The sequence below is a fragment of the Mytilus californianus genome, unplaced genomic scaffold, assembly GCF_021869535.1.
Source record: "Mytilus californianus isolate M0D057914Y unplaced genomic scaffold, xbMytCali1.0.p SCAF_6, whole genome shotgun sequence".
Lineage (NCBI taxonomy): Eukaryota > Metazoa > Mollusca > Bivalvia > Mytilida > Mytilidae > Mytilus > Mytilus californianus.
The window spans coordinates 17235375-17259541 of NW_026262712.1; the positions used below are offsets into that span (position 1 = coordinate 17235375).

General features: G+C 31.2%; 1 protein-coding gene across 1 annotated transcript; it reads right to left on the bottom strand.

The window, feature by feature from the left end:
• Nucleotides 1-219: 219 nt before the first annotated feature.
• LOC127705754 (eukaryotic translation initiation factor 4 gamma 2-like) lies at nucleotides 220-23073 on the bottom strand. The gene is made up of 21 exons (XM_052210112.1): nucleotides 22927-23073; nucleotides 22388-22490; nucleotides 21640-21750; nucleotides 21268-21334; nucleotides 20532-20624; nucleotides 19841-20010; nucleotides 17288-17398; nucleotides 16218-16289; nucleotides 14778-14910; nucleotides 13857-14081; nucleotides 12140-12441; nucleotides 11417-11503; nucleotides 10887-10969; nucleotides 9630-9682; nucleotides 9126-9205; nucleotides 8262-8520; nucleotides 6964-7168; nucleotides 6467-6578; nucleotides 5198-5294; nucleotides 4866-4987; nucleotides 220-4240 (listed from the first exon to the last, which is right to left on the bottom strand). The coding sequence occupies exons 3-21, from the start codon at nucleotides 21709-21711 to the stop codon at nucleotides 4178-4180; spliced, it is 2406 nt and encodes an 801-aa protein (XP_052066072.1). The 5' UTR covers nucleotides 21712-21750; nucleotides 22388-22490; nucleotides 22927-23073; the 3' UTR covers nucleotides 220-4177.
• Nucleotides 23074-24167: the final 1094 nt, after the last annotated feature.

Consider the following 24167-nt stretch of genomic DNA (forward strand, 5'->3'; position numbering starts at 1 on the left):
ACTTATGTCATGGTCACTTTATGTACATTTGGGATGTTTTCTCAGTGTGTAAGATAGAAGTTACTTATGTCATGGTCACTTTATGTACATTAGGGATATTTTCTCAGTGTGTAAGATAGAAGTTACTTATGTCATGGTCACTTTATGTACATTTGGGATATTTTCTCAGTGTGTAAGATAGGGATATTTTCTCAGTGTGTAAGATAGAAGAAACAAAGGTAACATAAATCTTTTTTATTGACATAAATTTTCTACAAGACAATAGAAAGTTACAAAAACAGTACACTGAAATCTTATCAATGCATCATTTGACAAATTCAAAGAAAATGTTTACAATCATTTTAGGGAATTCCCAACAAAACACTTCTTTTACTCTTTCAAAATGTTTTTGAAAACAAGTAATCTGTATCCCAATTTACAAGTCATCAATAATCTGTATCCCAATTTTCAAGTCATCAATAATCAACGTATAAGAATAGAAACTGTCATGATCTTCATTTTATTCACAGATTACAGTAATCATTACATTGGGTAAAAACTTCATACTTTAAAAAAAGAAAATAACCAAAATTAAACATCTTCCAAGAAAATTTGTACTTTTGTCTTATACTAAATTAGAAGACAAAACGATAATTTCCTGAATTTTTAACAATACTAGCCATCTACATTGAGCTTATAAATTCACCTTTCAGATCATTAAATCATTTCTCTGTTTATTATGCAAATCAAGTGAATATGTGCACATGAGCTGTAGATGTAGATAGTTGATTATACTTTCTTGTAAGCTATGAAGACGTTTTGTTTAAACAAATCTATAAGCTCAATGCTGACAGACAGTATTTACTAATTTGATAAAAAAAAAAATCTTTGAAATAGAAGTGTAAGTCTAAGCATAATGTCTCACAAGGGGTAATATACCGTTATTATTTCAAAAAAATAATTTAAGGGTGATCATTAGGGATGCTTTGTCAGGTAACTTTTAATATTTTTTACTGAAGCATATCTAATTTGATGGTAGAATTGTCTACACCAACCAATACATAGTTGAATGTTGGTTTCAGCTTCTGTAAATGTTATTAAATAATGAAGGCATCCCTAAATTTACTTGCATAAGAAGACGTTGTCACAAAAATCTCTTGAAGGATATTCATTTACTATAATATAAAGTTTCACATTTACCCTTTCTAGTAAAATGAATTTGAACAAGCTTAAACATCCCTTGACCTACACTGCTTGTCCCATATCCCATTGTTTACACCGATTCTCTCTTTTTTACAGACCTCTCCAACTTTAATTCAAAAACCAAGAAAACAATATCATTACGAATAACCACCTGTGGTATACAAATATTAACAAACATGTTCCTGTTATTTATTTATCAACATCTACAACTAAATAATCACTCATTCAGTAATATTTGATCTACTTTTACTGAAAAACATGTTGAAATGATAATCTATTTTCACAAAAAGTGATTTAATCAATGGACAATTGATTAATAATTTTAAGATAAAAGGAAATCATAAACACTCATAGATTGCTGTACTTGTTTGGTAATTCAAAATATTTTATAAAAACTTTTATCTGTTCCTCCAAATCTTATAAATTCTAAGAGATTTAATCATAATTATCAAATATCATTAAATATTTACATTCTAAATTTCAACCATTTTCGGATTCATATACTGGCAGTTAGCAAGTCAAAATAAATTTTATAATATGATCCTTTTATAAAATTTATAATTTATTTGATTTATATAAATCAATATACATTGAGATACTTATAATTAAAAAACTGTAGTTATATAAAAATGATTAATCTTCGTCACATTTATTTTTCCTCTAGACTTTTTGTTTATGGTAGTCTATACTATTTACCCATTAATACTGCTGACAAAAAAAGCAATTACAAAAAATGTAGATAAATTTGATGCCCAGCAAGTTTCATAACAACATAGAGGAAACAGTTGAATCTGGACACAGCTTAGATATACTTCCAAAATATATATTTGTTGGTCTGAGACAAAAGAAATCCCATTTTTTAAGTAGACCCTCATACAGATGATTCAGGCCAGTTTTGTCAGTGGTTTTAAATGATTTTTTTTTAAATAGATGATGATAAAATCTTTTATGGCTCTTCATGTCACTTGAAAATTAATTTTAAGGATAAATTATGTTCAATTGGCAATAACCTACTTCTGTGCATTTCTGCCAATCACTGTATTTTAATTGCTGATTCATCATATTTAGAACAACTATTGTGATCAATACATTTTTTTTATATTTGCATTTACACGCTTTAATTTTAGTAATGATACAATAATGACATTTCATAAATAAATGTTAGAGACCAACATAATTCAATCTAAGAAGCAAATTCACAACTTATGCATTAATTTTCCCTACATAATGTATATTCACAGCAGAGCCTACAAATCACACTGGTCAAGGACTGCTATCACCCCCCACCCCTTCCCCCAAGAAAAAGATTAAAGGTCAACATATTGCTGTTTTACAAACTTGTAATACATGCACTGTATGTATACTTAAGGACATTAGAAAAATTGGCAAGGGAGTAATGACTTTTAAATTTCATTATGTTTTCATTATGCTAAAGTAAAACTAAAAATTCCATTCAGAAAATAAATTCATCCTTCAATGTCTAAAAACATAGACCCTTATTTTAATGGAAAAAATCAAGAGTCTTTTTTCAAATGGTTACTTTTGTAACTAATATACCTTTGGAATCCCTTACAACAAAAATATCTGCATGGTTTAGAATAGTTAACATTAAACTCACTAATGATTTGTAAAGTTAACTTGAGTGACAAACTAAGGAATATGGAAGAAATTATCTCTTTATTTCTGTTAAAAATGTTATGTTATTTTTCTTGAACATTGTAAACCTTCAAATTATATCTCCTTCAATAGGTCAAATTGAAACTAACAAATATTGAGAAAAGTACAAAATTGATTCTGCGTCAAAACATAAGCAGTGCATCTTAACTGCACTGTATTCTGTTAATGTATATTTACAAGGTTGTACTGAAATGAGAACTAAACACATAACCTATCATTTATAATACTTAATCTTTTTTAAAAACAAACCTTTGAATGTACTATTGTAAGCTGAGTGTTATGATACAATCCAATGATATGAATGTGTCTTACACTCCAACAACAGGAGAACAGTGTGAAATTATGAAGCAAGTGTAACAGCAATGCTAAAGTAAACAAGGATATCTTTTTTTTTACAAATTTTTTTATACATAAATTGAATGAAATGGAACATGTTTTTGTACATATATTTTTTTCAGACATTTTTTTTTTCAGAGATGAGACATGTGAGAGTAACATATATAAATATACTGATGAACAATAATTCTTTCAAGGCAGTGTAAAAATATGCAGGTAAGCAGTGTACAAATAAATTTCTATTTATCGCCTATAATCATTTTCACAATTGTTTAACTCTTTCATACTTAAAAATTCTAACTAATATTTCATTTTAATTTCTCTGACAGTTATCTATAATTCAGCAATTAAATGCTTAACAAAAACATACATATAAATGCTTTTTGAGATCCTTATATTCCAAAAAATAATAAATCATAATATAAAGCTATATTAGTATAAAATCTGTTTTCTGTTAGTATCGACAATTTCATGATTAAATTCACTTGCAGAACATTTTGCGTCATGGGTCAAATAAAGCCATCCATATCTGCTACTTTTACCACACACAATCACTAAATAAATATCCAGACTTACAATCCTATTTTGACCCAAACTGCAATATATACTGTTCAAGCAAGAAATATGAAATTTTGAGTTTTTAATTTATGATCAAATGTCTTTCTTCTAGCTATTAACGTTTCATGTGTCTGTTTTCTTGAACTGCTAATAACTGAGCCATTCACAAAGCATTAATCTCCAGGAAAGTTGCCAAGTCAGCTAGAGTTATGTATAAATATATAAAATGTCAAAAAGTTATAACAAAAGAATTGTTTTTCACAGTGTTTTCAAGTTTAATATAAATAGCCAGCTGGTTGAACTTTCCTGTATAACAGTAAATATATCATCCAATTTGTGAATTGTCTCCTTTTTCACTGTATGTGTTTTTAATCCTGTAAAATTATTATCTCCCTGTAATGCATTCTTTTGTGAAAAGTAACATTTAGTCTTCCTCTTCATCTGATTCTTCTTCTGCCTGTTCTAGCCAGGTTAGCCAAGTATTAACCTAAATAAATCAAAATAAAGTGTAAATAAAAGTGACATGTTAATGATGGATATGAAAAACATCATAACAAACTATGCATTGTGATTCATGTGATGGTATGTATATATATGGTAATTGTAGTTTGTATAAGGCCATTTCCATATGGTTGGTTTTTTTATTTATATTCAACTAGTGATAAAGTCTTTTGGTACTATTTGTGTGTTGGTTGCTGTCTAAATGATGTATATCCAAATCTCATTGATGTATACCCCATTATCTCCCTTTGTTCAAGTTTTATCAGTACATATCAATGGAAAATTAAAACCTTGTTGAAAATAGAATTTCATGTCTAAGTAATACAGAACATCTATAAAAATTGTGTATCCAACAACTAATCAATGGGTGAAACTTTTACAAAAGAACAAAACATTGTTTTTGGATATAAAACATGACTTCATAATCAGATGTTTGTAGTCAGGTCTAAAGGAAACCAAACCATATATTGAGTAGCTGATAGCTTGTAACACTGGAATGTTGTCTGACATTGAATAGTTGGGTTGAGGTTTAAATTCATTATGAAGTGAATGTCATGGACTTTTCTTCATAAGCAAATAAGAACAAATGATTATGCATTCAGCATTGTTACCTGAAACAAAGCTTTTCCTTTACCAGGATATTCATCATTTACTTCCTCCTTCCATTTTAGGAACACCTCTTCATCAGCTATCTCTAAATCATAGTAGTTCATAAACAACCTTAGTAACATCCCTACAAAATAAAAACTGATATTCACCATTCTCATTATTTACAAGATTTTGCAGGCATGATGAGAACAGAAAAAGGATTGACTATTTCACAGAATACATGCACATTTGCTAAATACAAACAATTGGAAAACAATTATTTGTGTGACATGTTTATACAGTATACTCACAACTGATTAATCAGTATAATAAATACCAATATAACATTGCATACCTTTGGGGAATTGTTGTGAGTGGCAGAACACTTGTGTAGCATACAATGTGACCATCTGGAGATCTGAATGATCATGTAAAAACATCTGTAATACTCCCTACAAAGAGTAAAAGCAGTTGTAAAATTTCAACAATATGTTAAAATCATTTATAAATATCCAACAAAATGTAAAAGCATTTTGTAAAATCATTACTAGTTGAAAAAAAACACCTTAAAAAAAGGCACAAAATGTAAAAGCAGTCTTCAAAGCACTAAATAAAAAGTATTAAAAACAGTTGTAAAACTCCTAAAAGAAAGTATAAAATTTAAAAATTTAAAAAGGGAAACTTTCATATTGAGGTAAAATGAAATCTTCATGTATAGATAGTAATGTACATGTTTTTAAATCAGATAGAAAATATTTTACACTAAACAAATTCCACATGATAAGAGGTCACGCCCATACATGTGAAATGGATATCCACTTTTATATAAACAAAATTGTGTCAAAGTCTCAAATGGTCAAGTTGCAATGTTTGTGACTAAATTTTACTGAAAAATGACAAAGTTCCAAATTCTGAAAAAATGAGAAAAAAATCCTCAAACAGTTCCATAATAGCATAACTTAAACATATGTGCAATCTTCCTATGAAGTTACAGGCATCTGCGTTTAAAACTGAAGAAGTTGATTACACAAATTATGTACCGAGTTTTTTCTGCCTACCTGACATCACCACACTATGAGTTTTGGACTTCATCCAACAGGCCAAAAATATAACTACATGTAAGTAGTGAATTTCAAACTACTGACAATTTCAAATAATAATCTTTTAAATATTGTTTTTATTGATGACAGCTTGAAAAAATCTAATGCATGTGTGTTTTTGTTAATTGTCCTTAAAATTTCTATACATGCAAGCATGTTTTTTGTTACACATTATGTATGTTAATGACACAGGAAGTCCTGGCAATTAATGTGTGATAGTCTAACTTTTGACACTAAGATTGAATTTTACTGTGCTTTTTTCATTCAATGCCTTTTTAAGATGTTGGTTAATATTTTATATATTCCAGGGATTTAATGCAGACTCTGAAAGAGAGACAATAATAATTTTTCAGGGTGAATAACATGAAGCGTTATTTCTGGTATATCTATAACTAACATCCAGCGGAATTGTCCTTCAGTAAACCAGGGTTATCAGTGAGATTAATACAGTATTGATTGGTCTCTTCTTTAATTTCACAAGTTTTGTGGAAAGTTCTTTCTCGTGTGAATTTAATATTATTTACCTTCATTTTATCAAGGTTCTGTTTTTCTTTTTCTATTCCAGTCTTGTCTGGAGTTGCAGATGTATCTATATCCTTCCCCAAAGTACAGTCCTGGGTCACATATTTTAACACACTAAAAAAAAACATAAACATCTTTCAAATGCCCATAGGAACATGAACTGTTGTCTTGGTCAGTGTATTTTGACACAAAAATGTTTGACATACCTTGAAACTAAGTACATTTTTATTCCCAATTAATTTGCCACCAACTCCACAAAAGTTTACCATGAGAAAGAACTTACTTTTAAACTGGTCATGGGGCTTAAAATTAATTTATTTTCAACAAGGTTTTGGTTTGGACCAACAACATACTTATCTTCTTAAGCATATTAAGATTGCTAGTATAACTTTCCAAGTAGTACTTTGAGTTCAGTTAATATACAACACTAAACTGATCTACTAAAGTTTGTACCTTCAGTTTTAGATGAATACTGTCTACTAAAACTTCTATAACTTACCATGCAGTTAAAACATTAATAAATCCTGTGGTATATTGGAGGTTTGTATCAACACTATCCTTTATCCACTTGTACAGAGCAGTGGCATTTGGTTCTGCCTGGATCTGTCGCCACAACTCTGATTGCACACGTAATAATGGGAACATAAAACTCAGTCCACGGTCCTCTAATATCTCCATCATTCTCTCTTTATTCTGATCGATTTCTGTAGGAAAAAGTCATTATATGTATATCAAGGTGTGTAATAACATTACTTTATGTATATTACTGTGGAATCATTATTATTCGTGGGATATCAATTTTTGTTGATTTCTTCGGTAATGGTGAACCACATAATTCAATGTTCCACGAAGATAAAATTTTCTATAGGCTTGTATGCAGCCTTTGGCAAAACCACCAAATTTAAATATCCATGAAAATACATAAAATTGGTACTGACAAATAATAGATCCACAGTAACATACATGTATATCATGTATATCAAGGTAAGGTGTGTGCTTACATCATAACATGTATACCATAGTGTGTAATAACATCATTACTTGTATATCAAGGCCTGTTATAACATTATTTTATGTATATTAAGGTGTGTGCTTACATCATAACATGTATACCAGTGTGTAATAACATCATTACTTGTATATCAAGGCCTGTTATAACATTATTTTATGTATATTAAAGTGTGTACTTACATCATAACATGTATACCAAGGTGTGTAATAACATCATTACATGTATACCAAGGTGTGTTATAACATCATTACATGTGTATCAAAGTGTGTAAAACAAATGCAGAATCATCACGTGTTTTAATAAAGGTGTGTAATAGCATCATAACATGTATATCAAAACGTGTAATAACATCATTACATGTGTATCAAGGTTCGTAATACAAATGTAGCATTATTTAATGTGTTCAAGGTGTAATAGCATCATTACATGTGTATCAAGGTGTGAGATAGATAAAATTGTGAGGTGCAGGAGACTTAGACAAGAGAATTACTATATTTATAGTAACTAATGGTTCTTACCATTCTACAAGATTTGTGTATTAATTTGACAGAATATTAGTTGCTTAATGTCTAGAGGTGAATATATTGCACATATACAGAATAGAGTTTTAGGATGTTAACTATTACAGTCTGGTTTCACACTGTTTTGGTGAACTAAGTAAGACAAAATACAATTGACTCTGGAAATAAACCCAGTTATAAACAAGCATTGTGATAACTATTCCAAACATGAATTAAGAACTTAAACTAAGAATTTACCACATGTAAATCAGGTTTCCTTCTTACCTGGCAACATTTTCTGCAGATTAATTTTACTGTTGTTAAATGAAGCCACCAGCCATTTCTTGTCCTTTATTTTATGTATCTGTTGAAGACAGAGGAGAAACAAGGGGTAATAAGCACCATTCTCCATTGGGTCTGCCAATTCTGCCAGGGTAATTACCCCCTCTGTTACTCCCATAGCAGCAAACTTAGCAAGGTAAGTTTTAATTAAGGGAATTTCAGCCTCCATAGCTGACATTTGATCCAGTAACATCTGGAATCCCTGAAATTATAATAATTAGACATTGGAACATATTTTTTTATTGACCCCTTTACATCTTGGAGATAACAAATATCTCAAAAAGTAAATACTTTATTCATCTGTTCAAAAATTTGAGCTGATTCAACTACAAGTTCAAAGTCAGCTTGTTGCCTAGTAACTGTAGTTGCTGTCAGTAATTTCTATGATAATGGTCATCAATGTTAATTTAAAAAGAAAAGCCTTCCAATGTCCCCCGTGACATGGTGTAGTAAAAAAGACACGTGATACATGTAAAATGCAGAAAAGTAGCTTTTGCAATCAACTAAAAACCCAAATAGGTTGGCAATTTCTTAAGAAAATATATGCAGGAAAAAAAAAAGGTTTATGATCATCTTTACTCTTTAAATGACAGTAAGTTAGATTATTTCCATTTTCCAGGACATTTACTTCCAGCTGTGCCATATTAAATCCCTTAAAGAGATATGATGAAATGATCACAAACAACTGCTTGAACTACTCCCTCCCTTTGGTCCTTGCATTAGAGAGATGGATTGATCACATATCAACTGTCTAGACACATGTACACTATGGAATAAATGAATGCTCTAAGTAACATTAAAGCTCACCTCCATGAACTGATCAGCCAACATCAGATTCTCAGATTTCATGGCAGTTATCAGTACCATAATATTTTCTCTTTCTGTATCTAAAATTTAAAAATAAATGTCAGCTACATGTTATCAAGTTTAGGTAATACAACATACCTGATTTATCAACAGAAGCTTTCATTAATGACATAACAGCCGACAACATACCTGATTTATCAACAGAAGCTTTCATTAATGACATAAAAGCTGACAACAAACCTGATTTATCCACAGAAGCTTTCATTTAAGACATAACAGCCAGAAGCTTTCATTAAAGACATCATAGCCGACAACATACCTGATTTATCCACAGAAGCTTTCATTAAAGACATCACAGTCGGTAGCTTTCAATAAAGACATTACAGCCGACAACATACCTGGTATATATACAAAAGCTTTCATAATGACATTATAGTCGGAATAATTCATTAAAGACATTATAGTCGGAAGCATTCATTTAAGACATTACATCCGACAACATACCTGATTTATCCACAGAAGCTTTCATCATATTCATCAAAACTTCTCCCATGAACCTATAATACAGAACATATCATATATATAACACTTCCATTAAACTTTCAATTTTGTGATAAAAAGGAAACAACTGCATCATCTTAATAGGATTTGGGTCTTCACTCTCAGCAAACACAATGTAACACAAGAATGTCAACTTTGTCAGTATTCTGGTACCAGGTAATACTAAAGTACTTTTTCACAAAAATTAAATGCAAATATTTTAATTCAAATAATGGTTTTAATAATTTTTCAGTCCAAGATGACGGTATACAGTTAATCTACCTTAAATAGGTTCAAAATAATCAAACTGCATTTAAATTGAAGAAAAATATAAAACAGCTTTTATGTTAATATAAATTTGGAATATAAATGTGGGAGTTACTTTGTAAACAAATCTTGCTCTGTATTTTATACAATTAGTTGGTGTTTAATATGGTCTTTTTTCTGTATCTTCATCAATTCCCAGGTCTTATATTTTCCACTATTTCAACTGATCAGTCTTTTTTCAAACCCCTCAACACTTTTGAAACACCAATAATATATCACAAAAAATTAATTTGATTGGAGATGGAATGTTAATTTCCACAGATCTTACATCCTGGTCTAATGTCTTTGAACACACAGCAGAAATGTGAAGATAAGTTCTAACTTCTTGAGACAATTGACACTGAACACACAACAGAAATGTGAAGTTCTAACTTCTTAGGAGAGTTGAGAACGAACACACAACAGAAATGTGAAGTACTTACTTCTTAGGACAATTGAGACAGAAATGTGAAGCACTAACATCTTTGGACAATTGACTGACCACACAACAGAAATGTGAAGCACTTACTTCTTAGGACAATTGACACTGAACACACAACAGAAATGTGAAGCACTAACTTCTTAGGACAATTGACACTGAACACACAACAGAAATGTGAAGTTCTAACTTCTTAGGAGAGTTGAGAACGAACACACAACAGAAATGTGAAGTACTTACTTCTTAGGACAATTGAGACAGAAATGTGAAGCACTAACATCTTTGGACAATTGACTGACCACACAACAGAAATGTGAAGCACTTACTTCTTAGGACAATTGACACTGAACACACAACAGAAATGTGAAGCACTAACTTCTTAGGACAATTGACACTGAACACACAACAGAAATGTGAAGCACTAACTTCTTAGGACAATTAACACTGAACACTCAACAGAAATGTGAAGCACTTACTTCTTAGGACAATTGAGATCCTTAAATGCATTTAAAGCATCATTACATCCACCAGCCTCCAGATATTCTGTCAGAATATTAGTCTAAAAAACAATCATAAATTTACATCATAATCTTACAACACAAAAATACAACATAAGAACATTATAAAAATATTTACGAAAATCTTGATGCATCATAGAAACTTATAAAATAAAAAGTTGTTGTTGTTTGTCATGTGTGTATATAAGAAAAAGAAAACAATACTTCCTTTCTTCAGCTTGATAAAACACAGAACTAGTGGTCAAATTCAATTTTATCAACTGAATATTGTAATGTACTTGCTAACTAAACACAGATTTCCAGAAATTAAGGGATTTGTGCAATTCATTTTAGCCATTTCAAGAATCCAGTTTTCTGTCTAATAGAGCAGTTTTGCTGTAATTACAGACTGAACAATAGTACAGTTACAGGGGTTGTTATTAGGTTTTCCTATCATAAAATTAGTGAGAAAATTCAACTGTCAGAATGCAAAATGTTGTGTAACTTACTGTAGCCTTATCCACCTCTTCTTTATTAGGTACAATCTTTTTAACTGGCTTAGGCTTCTCCTTCTCCTGCTTGATAGTGATTGGTTGCTAAAATAGATAAAACGTAATGTTACCAGGGACAAAACAGATCTCATGCAATATACATGTAAGTATGATTTATCATAACATTTTCCCTAATTAATCCAGCATTACTTATCTTCAATTCAGTAATGCAAAGAACAATAAAAAAAAAGGAAATTTATTTGTTTACAATTTTATAAAAAAAATACCTAATGAGGTATTATAATGAAGTTATGTCTTCTCAAGTTATAATGACGCTATAATGACTTGAGTGTTGAGGAATCTTAGTGTGTCCGAAATGTACATTGATATTTCCCATTTTTAATCGCAAAGATCTTGTTCTTCTTCCCTGCTGTATGACGTTTTATCAAAAACAACTAATTACCAGACATTGACTAGTTAAGAGTATCACAATAGATATCACTAGTAGAGCTTACCATTCCAGAGCACACAGGTTCATCCACAGTTTTGAGTTCATTTTGCTAAATCTTTAGTAATCAGTGTTGTGGTTTATGTAGTGATGTTCTTTGTTTTGTCTTTTTATTAATGACTGTGTTAGAAGTATTCCTTTTTTTTACATAGAAAATCTTTTTTTTTTGTTTTGTGAAAAACTGTTTTGGAAGATTGTATTAGCAAACATGCTATCTAGAAGACATCTTGTACCTGTTTATTGAGCAGTGGTTTAGGTGGCTCTGGTGGTGTGACTACCATTTTACTCATCTGACTTGTTGGTGGAATCCCCTGCGCAGATCGTGGTAAATTGCTTGGTGATGTTGGTTTGAACACATTGAAGTTTTTGGCAGGCCTTAAACTGATCTCCTCTTTATGTGGGTAGGATCCACCAACACCATTCATCATGGCCATTGGTGGCACTTGTGTGTTGGTTGTTGGTGGTGTTATCTGAGTCGGCTGTTGTGTCAATTTAGCAGCAAATCTTGGTGGCAGATCCCTACTTTGTTGACCTGCTGCAAATACAAGAAATTTGTGTGTGAAAAATACAATGTTTAACATTAAGCTGAATATAGTTCCAATCTCCCAAAAGACTTCAACAATATTCACAAATTTTCAAATGAACTCTTTTAAAATGCAAGTCACTGTTATTTCAGCTATCACTATTTAATGATCTTAAAGTGTCAGCTGATGCCAATTTATACACTTCAGCGTTTATAAGATTATCCACTTTAACCCTCAATATGTATACTTGTGTTCATTTGGTGGTTGTAAAAGATGTATAAAGATGTATAAGTGGAGCAAAAGTGTGAGTAATTACCATCACCAAAAACATAAACTGATGCTGACAGCAAGGACAAATGCCTTTTCTAAATGTCAATGTAATTGTGGAAATAATGAACCCATGTGTAATTCTAAAGTTTAATTTTCAGACAAAAACTATCACTAGGAATGCCCTTGTTACTAAAATGCAAAAACTTAAAAGAAATACATTCCGACAAAAAATTTCTAAAACAAAAAAGGGTTAACTTGAAAGATATTCATTCCAAGTAAATTTTCTAAAACAAAAGAGGGTACCATCATTTTACATGAACACTGAAGGATTTTTCTCTTCAAAATTCATATCTGAAATAAAAGTATGTGCAAATAAACCCATACTGATGGTAGGATTGTATAGTAGTAAGAGGAAACAAGAGTACATATAATGAAATGTGTCACCTACTTTACTGATCATGATTAATTTATATAAATTCAATCATGACCAGTAAAGCTGGTGACACAGTTGCTTTCTTCTTAAAGAAAAAGCTTATACTACAAATATTACATAAAATTATCATTATCAGTGATCTATTTAAATGAGGTCAAGGTCAGAAGAAACCTGTCATACAGACATGTAAAACTTCAGATATTCCATACACAGTTCACCTATTGCTTATAGTTTCTGTGAAACAGACAAAACAAAAATACTCAAAACCAATAAACCATGGAAATGAGGTCAAGTTCAGATGAACCCCGTCCGACAGACATGAACACCTTACAATTGTTCTACACATTACAAATAATTGACCTATTTCTTATAGTGTCAGAGAAACAGACATTAACACAAAAACTAATCATTGACCAATGAACCTTGAAAATGCGGATAAAGGATGAAACCTGACAAACTGACAAGTACACCTTACAATTATTTCAAACACCAAATATAGTTGGACATATTCCTTATAGTATCTAACCAGACCTAACCACATAAATCTAACATTGACCAACCAACCATGACAATGATTGTCAAATCCTGCCAGACATTTGTCATACGAAGATTATTCAGCAAAAATCAATGGACTAGATAATTGTCAAGAAAATGATACAATGAAAGTATTTTTTTGTAGTAAATTCAGAAATGTTAAGACTCAATGAGAAGTGATATTTCTACCTTGTTTCCTTTGTTGTTGTTGCTGTTGTGTAGGTTGAGCTTGTGGTGACAGTCTCCCTGACTGTTGCCCTGTAGTACCATTCTGTCTCTGGTTCCCTGTCCTTCCCATAATGTTCTGATTTTGTTTGTTGTAGTTGACATATCCCTGTCCCTGTTGTTTTTGTTTCGGCATGTATCCTGGTGAATCATTTATAACCCCCGGTCCAGTCCCTGTGCCTATTGTCCCTGTAATATATAATTGAAAATTATTAATGTGACCAAGAAACACCAATTTAAGCTAAATGTGCATTTTCAATTCTCATGTTCTTTTTACAAACTATGTTTTCTATTCTTGTTCTTCAAATGCCTACTGATTTGCTATAACAAAGTTTCACAAATTTGCTTTCAATGTTTTTGAATAAAATAAAATGTATAAATATAAATATACGCTCATATATAAAAAGTCAAAAGTTGGCAGTATTCATTTGTGTTATGCCAACATTAAAAAGTCTCCACAAACTTCTTCATTGTCATCTTCATGAACCTTGATACTTGAAGAAACAGTACTTTTTACTACAAGGTATTAATGAGAACACCTGATGACTTGTATCTATTAACTCTTGGTACACATGTGATGCCTCAGTACAATGTACAACTAACCAATAACCATTCCTTGTCCTGACACCCCAAACAGATCTGTCAGATTATTCCCCCTACTGAGGTGGCAGCCCACCATTCATATGTACAACTTACCCATAACCATTCCTGGTCCTGACATTCCAAACAGATCTGTGAGATTATTCCCCCATTGAGGTGGCAGCCCACCATTCAAATGTACAACTTACCTACATGTATTACCATTTCTGGTCCTGACATTCTAAACAGATCTGTCAGATTATTCCCCATTGTAGTAGCAGCCCACCATTCATATGTACAACTTACCCATAACCATTCCTGGTCCTGACATTCCAAACAGATCTGTCAGATTATTCCCCCACTGTGGTGGCAGCCCACCATTCATCTGTCCATGTCCTGTAAACCTTCCTTGTTTTGTTGGAATGTACTCACCAAATTCCTGAAAATATCTCATTTTATCAATACCGTAAACGACTAACACATTGTACTATGAACTAGAAAATTGACATGCCAGTAATGGCCCACTTGCACATTTATATTGTGAGAGGCACAAAAAGAAATAATACTAATGCAAACAAAGCAATGCATCAATTTAGTGGTAGAAGTTTCATAACTTTATATAAAGCTATTTCAATTATTATTTACCCAATGATTATTCCAAATGGCCAAGATATTGGGAGAAACTCTATATACTGAATACAAAGTATAACTACACAATTCTAACTTCAAACCTATGTTTCGATTAAGTTTCCTATAAAACAAATATGTTTTACCATTACCATTTAACTTAAAACAAGATCTGCAGGAAAGGCACTCATTTTCTATCTTTTGCTGTGTACAAAAATTGCAAATATGCTACATATTATACCTCCACCAGCAAAAGATTGCCATAGCAAAGTTATAGTACATTGTTCCATTATGATCAGTTTGTAATAGCATACAAATGATTCAAAAATTTCCTCTTAGTTCTATTTTGAAAATTCCTCTCTTACAAAATAAAAAAATGTGGATAGTGTCCACATGTGGACACAGATGATGCCCCGCTTGCATATCATATAGTTAAAAAGGGACATAACTGAAGAACGGTAAAAGTGATGCTATCCAAATTTGAACTTGATCTGAGTTTTGTGGTAATAAGCATTATGTGTAAGTCTCATAACATTTGGTTGAGGCTAACTTAAGTAGAGAACAGAAACTAAAAATTCAGCAATTTTTCTATTTGTAAACACGCATAACTCTAGAACGGTTGTGTAGAAGTTTTATAACATTTGGTTGAGACAAACTAAAAAATTCAGCAATTTTTATGTTTATAAAGGGACACCACCAAATTTCATACTTAATCTGTATTATGTAGTAATAGTTTCATAACATTTGGTTGAGGCAAACTCAAGTTAGAGAACGGAAACCAATTTTGGGACGTACGGACGGACATTACGTACAGACGGACAAGGGTAAAACTTAATGCCCCCACCGCTACGGCATAAAAACTTTGACAAATAATGTCTAGTTCTGGGTTATGATGATGTTATTCATTTTACTGAACACAACTGATTTTTTTGTGTGAATGCTACGAGATAATGTAAATGTGTCATACAAATTTGTAATATTATTAGCCCATCAATCAATCATTATAATACACAATATGATCATGGTGAAGACGCTGATACTTTTACCCTCTAAAAGGCCCAAACTATGTCTTTTTAATGTCTGTTATATTCTGAAGTTACTAAAAGTGGTGATTCTTACATCAGATGCTTCAAGACGTATCTCAGTTATCGTTCTTGGTCCATTATCCTTAGAAACATGTCTTGGAACCCACTGAAATATAAAAGTTCATTATAAGAACATTAGGACACAATAAAAATAAAAATCCTACAAGACAAAGAAGATAAGATTTGATTGATTGACTGTTGGTGTTTTATGCCACTTTCAGCACTATTCCCTATGTCATGGCAGTCAAATTTTATTGGTGGAGGAAGTCAGTGCCAGGAGAGAACCACTGACCTAGTCAAATAGGATTTGAGTCGAATGCTCCTGCCACATCATTGTGACATGCCAGTTCCAGCTCACAACCTCAGTGCTGACAGGCTAATTATACAGTAAACCACTCGGCCACTGAGGCTCCCAGAATAACCCAAACAGAAACATAACCAAGAAATAAATCTTTCAATCCTTAAATGAATGTGTTAGCAGCTATTTCCTTTCAATTATTCATCCTTTTGTGTATCTTATTATTTGTCAATCTAGAGAAGTTACAATCTACAATTCACTTGTGTTGGAGTTATGCTTGAAAGATAGTAAAAAGGCGTTCATTTGATCAGGTCAATTTTACAGAAACTACTATGTTCCTTGGAGGAAGGCATGTTCTTTTTACCTGACCACCAATAGTTTATTTCAAAACATCCACCAAAAGAATTTGAATAATTTAAAAACTTACAACCCATGGGATTTCATTAAATATTGACTCTGCAAAGCTTCATTTTTGATAAACAGATTTAGTTTTCTGCCGTACATATTTACCCATAGTCAACTCTAATTGTTATCAAGATTTTTTTTTTTTATTTCAAAATTATCCAAGAGAAAAAATAAACAAGAAACATAGGATTTATGAATAGAAAGCTATTGTACTACATTTTATCATTATCAAAATAATATAACAGGTCATTAATAGAACGATAAAGTGTTTTCTTAAACTGCCTTAATATTAACTGTGATGATATATTCCATTGAGGAAATTAAGGTCAAATTTTCTTTAAAACTTAAAAATAAGAAATTGGTACTTAAAAATGACACTTAATACTGCAAATCAGACTTACTTTATTAGCCCTCAATTCTCCTATATCTTGAAGCATAAATCTAATCCTTGAAGGTAATTCCACATGCAGTGAAAAACTTCTAATCCTTTCAAAGTATTGGTCCATCCATGACTGAAAAAAAAATAATAAATAATCATCCTATCATCATTACTGCTTTTAACTAATTCAGAATTTCCTTGTCAAACCATTCCAAAATAAATTTTTTTTATCACTTTTCTTATATTCGCCTAAAAATGGAAAATGACAAAAACTAACAAAACTTGACAAAAATTCGTAAGGGTTCCACGGAACCCAGTGTCTCGCCTACTTTTGGTGTTAATCGCAGGCTCAACAAAAATGAGGAAAAAAATTAATAAAAATATTCCTCTCTATACTATCTTTTGATTGTAAGTAGCTTCTGTCCAAGTTTGGTAAAATCCAGGATAATTTATGAATCTAATAAATGTTTTAAAAACTTAAACTGCAGAATGTATGTAATGTTGACTGGAAGAAAAACTAAGTCCATTTATAAGTAAAATACGGAAAAAATGGAACAAAATTTTATCAAAATTTCCTTCTAGATACTAGCTTTTGATCATAAACAAGCTTCTGTCCAAGTGTGGTACAAATCCAGGATAGTTTAAGAAAGTTGTTAAAATTTTAAAAACTTTAACCACAGAGTGAATGTAATGTTAACTGGCAGAAAACTAAGTCCATTTATAAGTAAAATACAGAAAAAATGGAATTTTTTTTTTACAAAATTTACTTCTGGATACTATATCTTATGATCATAAACAAGCTTCTGTCCAAGTTTGGTACAAATTCAGGATAGTTTGAGAAAGTTATTAAAATTTTCAAAACTTTAACCACAGAGTGAATGTAATGTTAACTGGCAGAAAAACTAAGTCCATTTATAAGTAAAATACGGAAAAAATGGATTTTTTTTTAAAAAAAATTTACTTCTGGATACTATCTTATGATCGTAAACAAGCTTCTTTCCAAGTTTGGTAGAAATCCAGGATAGTTTAAGAAAGTTATTAAAATTTCAAAAACTTTAACCACAGAGTGAATGTAATGTTTCCTGGCAGAAAAACTAAGTCCACTTATAAGTAAAATATGGAAAAAATGGAATTTTTTTTTTTCAAATTTACTTTTGAATATAATCTTATGATCATAAACAAGCTTCTGTCCAAGTTTGGTAGAAATCTAGGATAGTTTAAGAAAGTTATTAAAATTTCAAAAACTTTAACCACAGAGTGAATATTTGTGGACGCCGCCGACGACGACGACGCCGACGGAATGTAGGATCGCTATGTCTCGCTTTTTCGACAAAAGTCGAAGGCTCGACAAAAATGGACACAAGATTTCACAAAATCTCTGTTCCATGCTTTACTGCTGTCAAGTCAACATCCGGTTTTAGAAAACTTTCTTATCAGAGTGTTATACACAAAGAGTTTAGCACACACTTTAGTTTGCAGAAGATCAACACTCCAAAGGTATAAATCACTGTTAGTTAACAGAAACTATATTTTGGTATGAGTTACTGTCAGTTAACAAAACCCTCATCAAAATTTTTCATGAGTTGTGATAAAATTCCTTACCATTCATTTCCTTGATTGCATTGAAACCCTTTAGTTACAGATGCAAAAAATTAAAACTGGATAAAATAACAGAAAATTTAGAAAAAAGACAATCTGGACAGCAACATCACTAATTAATTCAAAGTCGCTGGAGCATAACCTAGGGGACAGGGCCTGGAAATGGTGGATAAACTGAGATGAACTGATGGTAATAAAACTTTATAGAAAATATTTTTGTCTATCATAATTAGTTCCTATCAAACTAACTGAAGCAGAAACTTAATATTGAAAATTGGTAATTAATTGAAAGCCATTGGACCATGACCTATGGGCCAAGGCCTCTAAATAGTTGTCAAACTGATATGTGCTGATAGTAATGCAACTTTATAGATAATATCATTGATCTATCACATGTAGTTCCTATCAAACTAACTCAAGCAGAAATCTTTACAACAATTGTTAACAGTCAATGCCGTCTGAAAAGCAAGGCAAGACAAAAATTGTGGTCTTGGGTAACTTGACTTTCATAATTCAGAATAAAAATTCATCAATCTTTTTAAGATTTTCCCCAGCACTAGGACATTTAAGAGAAATGTGGAGAAAAAATTCGAAAAAAAAAATTCCTACTCAAATACCCCATATCAACACAATCAAAGTTAGTTAAACAGCTGAGAAATACATGTCCACCCCACAGGAAAACTCTTTTGTACAGGATATCAATCAATCTTTTTGAAGTTGTTTCTCAGGTTTAACTGATTTATATCTAAATTATTTTTGCAAAAATGATTTAACTTATCAAATAATAAAATTGAAAAGCTTTTGAGCAAAAAATAATAAACCATGTTGTTTACACAAGTAAATGAAGTATAAATTCTGAAAATATTTCATACTGAAATTTTAATTCAATCATGTTGATTGTTGAAACACACTATTTTTGTGTAGGTTGAAAACAAATTCCAACAATAGTTATAATTCAAAATGAAAATAAATGTACCTTTGCCTTAGATGTATCAAGACGACGCCCAACTGTTCTCATTATCTGACAGAGGCATTCAAAGTCTTCTGCCATATCTCTGATCGGAACACTTTTCTTCTTCTCCAAAAGCTGTTTAATGCATTTGTGTAGAATTCCTTCATGCAGCATTTCAAGTTTACCAAGTTCACCTGTTAAAAAATAGAAAATTACATAACAATAAAAGGAAATAAATAAAGTAAAAGACTTATAACTCCCATAAAAATTATCAAATCAAAATGAAGGTATGTGATAAGTTTTTTAGCCAAATGAATTTCTCTAGGGGAAAAAACATCCCTATCCTATTCAGCACGATTCGCAGGCCTTATCAGGAAAGTTGATTTTTATTTTAACTTTACCTTGGGTAGATACTGATTTTGAAACCACAAGTCTCTTTGTTTGACTAATACAATACAAATCTTGTTGAACTGCTGACCAAATATAGTCATTTTGTTCAGAATTATTAAAAAATTAGGGATGGAAAATTCATTCAACATATTCAAAGTATATGCTCACACTTTACAACTCATCACTGTTAAGCTACTGACCAAATATGAAGACATTCTTGTTTAGTAGTTTCTAAGAAAAGTGTCATAAAAAATTTGTTGGACAAATAGACTGACAAGGTATTAGCAATATAGCCCCCACTCCGGGAGTATAAAATTGCACTCACCAATGAACTTGATATTTCCCAGCATTTTCCTCTTGGCCAGGTGATATTGTTCAGCTTCTTCAGGTGTGAGGGGTCCATCTTTACGATCAAAAGCTGAAAAATATTTCATGATAACCTTGAACTTGAAAAAAGTAAAATAACAAAAATACCGAACTGTGAAAAATTGGTTCAACAAAGCTATATGACATAACATCCCTTAGCACCTGAATTTGAAAATAAAACTTAACCCAAGTCACTGAACTTGAAGCATTAAATCTACATTACATCAGAGTGATCTAACTTTACTTTGAAGCTATTATAATCCCCTTGATGCCAGGGGATAGCCCAATATGGATCACATCTCTCCATAGTACACCTTCTCGGGGAATTATACCCCTCTTCACTTAAACTGTTAACACAAGAGATATGTCTCGCCTTTTTGTTATATTGATAGTAAAATGCAAATGTTGAAATTAAAATAGCAATACATTAACATGTAAGTTATGTAAAATATTCAAAGTCAATGAACCATGACTGAAGGTACATGGCCAAACAATTTACATAAAATGAGATGTGCCAATGCTAATACAACTGAATACCAAATATCATTGACCTACCTCTAGTGGTTCCCTACAAAACTGACCTAATCACAAACTAATACATTGTTGACGACAGCAAAAGTTTCAAAAAGTGATAACCTTATGTTTGTTCATTCAGACTTGTCTAGGCCATCTTAGATATACTTTTTATACTTTACCTTCTGTAGCTCGTGATCTGTTTTCAAATTCATCTTGACACTTATTCAAAAGGAGGCGACGAAATGTCTGAAAGCAATAAAAAGCTAAATGCTTAAAAGTATGACAAAATGGTTTACATTAGAATTATTAATGTTCAACAATTTGATGAATTTCAGTTGATATTTTCAATAAGTAGAACTGTGAGCTATTGCTTACTTATGATACCCTTCATTTAACTATTCGTAAACAGGAAGTTGAACAGAAAAAAATCTGAAAATGCCTTACTAGGTAATCAACTGTATATGAACAATAGTTTTTAAAGAATTGCTATGTTATTCATTCATACTCGTATAATACCTTCTTAACAATTGTCTATGAAGACAAGTACTTACAGTTACACTAGAGGACGAGGAATCAAAGTTTGGTGCGTCTTCACATAATTGGTGACATAACTGTGCGTACATAGAACTATACTTGGGTTCATCAAGAGCTTTTTCAAATATCTGAAATTTAATTAACAGCATTTAATATATATATTCAACTTGCATTGTTAAACTGTATTACAAAATATGAGTTTTAGTATTAAATGGAAAACACACGATTAAAACTAGCAGGATTTGTAATTAAAATGAACCATTATCAATATTAGTAATATTAGTGAAAAGTCATCTGTTCATAATTTAGGATAACTGAGATTGAATTGCCTTTGTCATGTTTGTATATATTGTAAAAAAAAAAAGTGTGGGAAATAAACTTTTTTGTTGTTGAAATGAATACACTGCATTCAATTACTTACACAAGCACAAGATATTGTTAAATACTGTCATGATTTCTTACCAAGTTTAAAAAGATATCTTACCTTCTTACTTCAAATCATGAATAGTAATAATTTATACATATCAATTTACATAGGAACTATATGCAAGTGTACTTAATCAAACTGAATTTGTCGTTTTCACTTCAAAACTAATTTATTGAAGGCAAATTTAATGTTAAAAGTTGGTACATGATCAAAGTGGTGTTTGATGCTTCCATTTACACATCTATATTTTGATAATATGCATATAATTCTGAATGCTGTCCCATCTTAAAATATAAAGTGGAAACATTGAGCCGGATTAACAGGCCTAAGTGACTTACCAATAAAATAATTCCATGGAGAATGGTATTGGTTTCTATACCCACATTGAGTAGTTCCAAACTTAGCTTATCAAACTTCTCAGGTGTAAGTTTATTGAGTATTCTGAAACATACAACACAAAGTTCAATAAAGACTTGTCTAGTACATGAACAACAAATCACATACATAAAAACAACATTACCTTAAAGGTGAATTGATAAAAAAAACATTGGTTCAAAGTTATTTACCTCATTTCAGATATATGTGGTTTCCAGGTGCTTTCTTAAAAGTAATACATTAGAAAACATTTCTTTATATTAACATGCACTCCTTTGTATTGTAGACTAAATAGTGTTGACCAGCTAATAGTCATAGAAAGTGAAAAGATCACAAAAAGATAACCTAAACAGTTTCTGAACCATGAAAATGAGGTCAATGGTAATGGACATATTCAAGAATAATTTAACCGCCAGATGGAAACTTCAGAGTATAAGACAAGATAAAAGATACAAAATATTCAGCTCATCTGCCTTCTAAAATTTTAAAATATTTTACAAACCCTCTAACTTTACGAAATGTAGCATCATTTTTATCATCAGGAATTGGAACATCTCTTTTCAAACTACTTGGAGGAATCCATCTGCTGTTAGCAGGCAGTTTGGATGCTGTAGCATCCGATCCAGTAAAGTGGGGTGGTCTCTCGTCCCTGTAAAACAATCTTTTGACTGTATTTTTATCTTAGACAATCAGTTTCATTGTAACTTGGTCAAGAATTTTACATACAATGCAGACATATAAATCAAAAGAGAAAGTTATAAATAACACCTCATCGATATAAATAGCTATGCTAATTCCTCTTGTCACCTTACAATATAACCTTCAATATACAGTTGTAAAATGTCATGATCTAATAAAACAAATTTGATTTTGAGACAGACATCCATCAGAATTGTCATTTGTTAACACTTTTTAAGTCCAAAAATAGTAAAACAACAGAAATAAATTAATTTAAATTGAAATACACTTTGTAGTAAGAAATTAAACATTGCATAAAGAATTTGTAAAGATCCAAGAAATCAAACTAGATTTACATGTATCATGCTCTTAATTGTCAAATTTTAAAGATTAATGTTCCATAACTCTGGATCGCTAAAAATGTACAAATACATGGTTGGAACAATAACTGAATAATATAAAACTGTTCAGTCAGTTATAAGTTTCTTCTGTTTGTGCTCAGGGATAAACAATAACTTTATTAACCACTTGCCCTTTGGGCAACTGACCATGATATTTTACTTGTCCAAAGTTTGAACTTGCTTAAGAAATTTCTAAACTTCCATTATGGTTGCAAAATCATTTTATTGTGTTCAGTTTTTTATTTCTCTGAAATACCACTAAAAAGTGACCCCAGTGTAAGCTGCCCTGTCCATCCCAGTCTGGGATAAATACTGATTCTGTTTAATGGGGATTAAATAATTCACATGTCTTTTTTAAACAATCTTTATAATATAAGCATGTAAATGTAAGACTTAATGGGAAAAGACAGCAAATGTTCAGTTTATTTCCCTGTTGTTAGAGAGAAGATGTAGATGTAGTAGAAAATGGTGTTATGAACATCAATTAAGCTGGTTCTCGGCTGACTACTACACTTTGTTCATCATGTTCATAGACGACCAGTGAGGTCCGATCTATTGTAGAATCTGATAAGTCATCCAATCAAATTACGTGTATTATACCGCACTTCCCTTTGTAAACATGAAATTTTATTTTATGCTACAATCCAAGAAATGTTATCGCAAA

What these genes read in the sequence shown, in the direction of transcription:
- LOC127705754 (XM_052210112.1), bottom strand. Translation starts at nt 21,711, where the DNA reads ATGTACGCACAGTTATGTCACCAATTATGTGAAGACGCACCAAACTTT. An exon ending in CCTCGTCCTCTAGTGTAACT is followed by an intron (nt 21,335 to 21,639) that starts GTAAGTACTTGT and finishes TATTGCTTTCAG; the next exon opens with ACATTTCGTCGCCTCCTTTT. An exon ending in AAGAGGTGGATAAGGCTACA is followed by an intron (nt 10,970 to 11,416) that starts GTAAGTTACACA and finishes ATTGTTTTTTAG; the next exon opens with ACTAATATTCTGACAGAATA.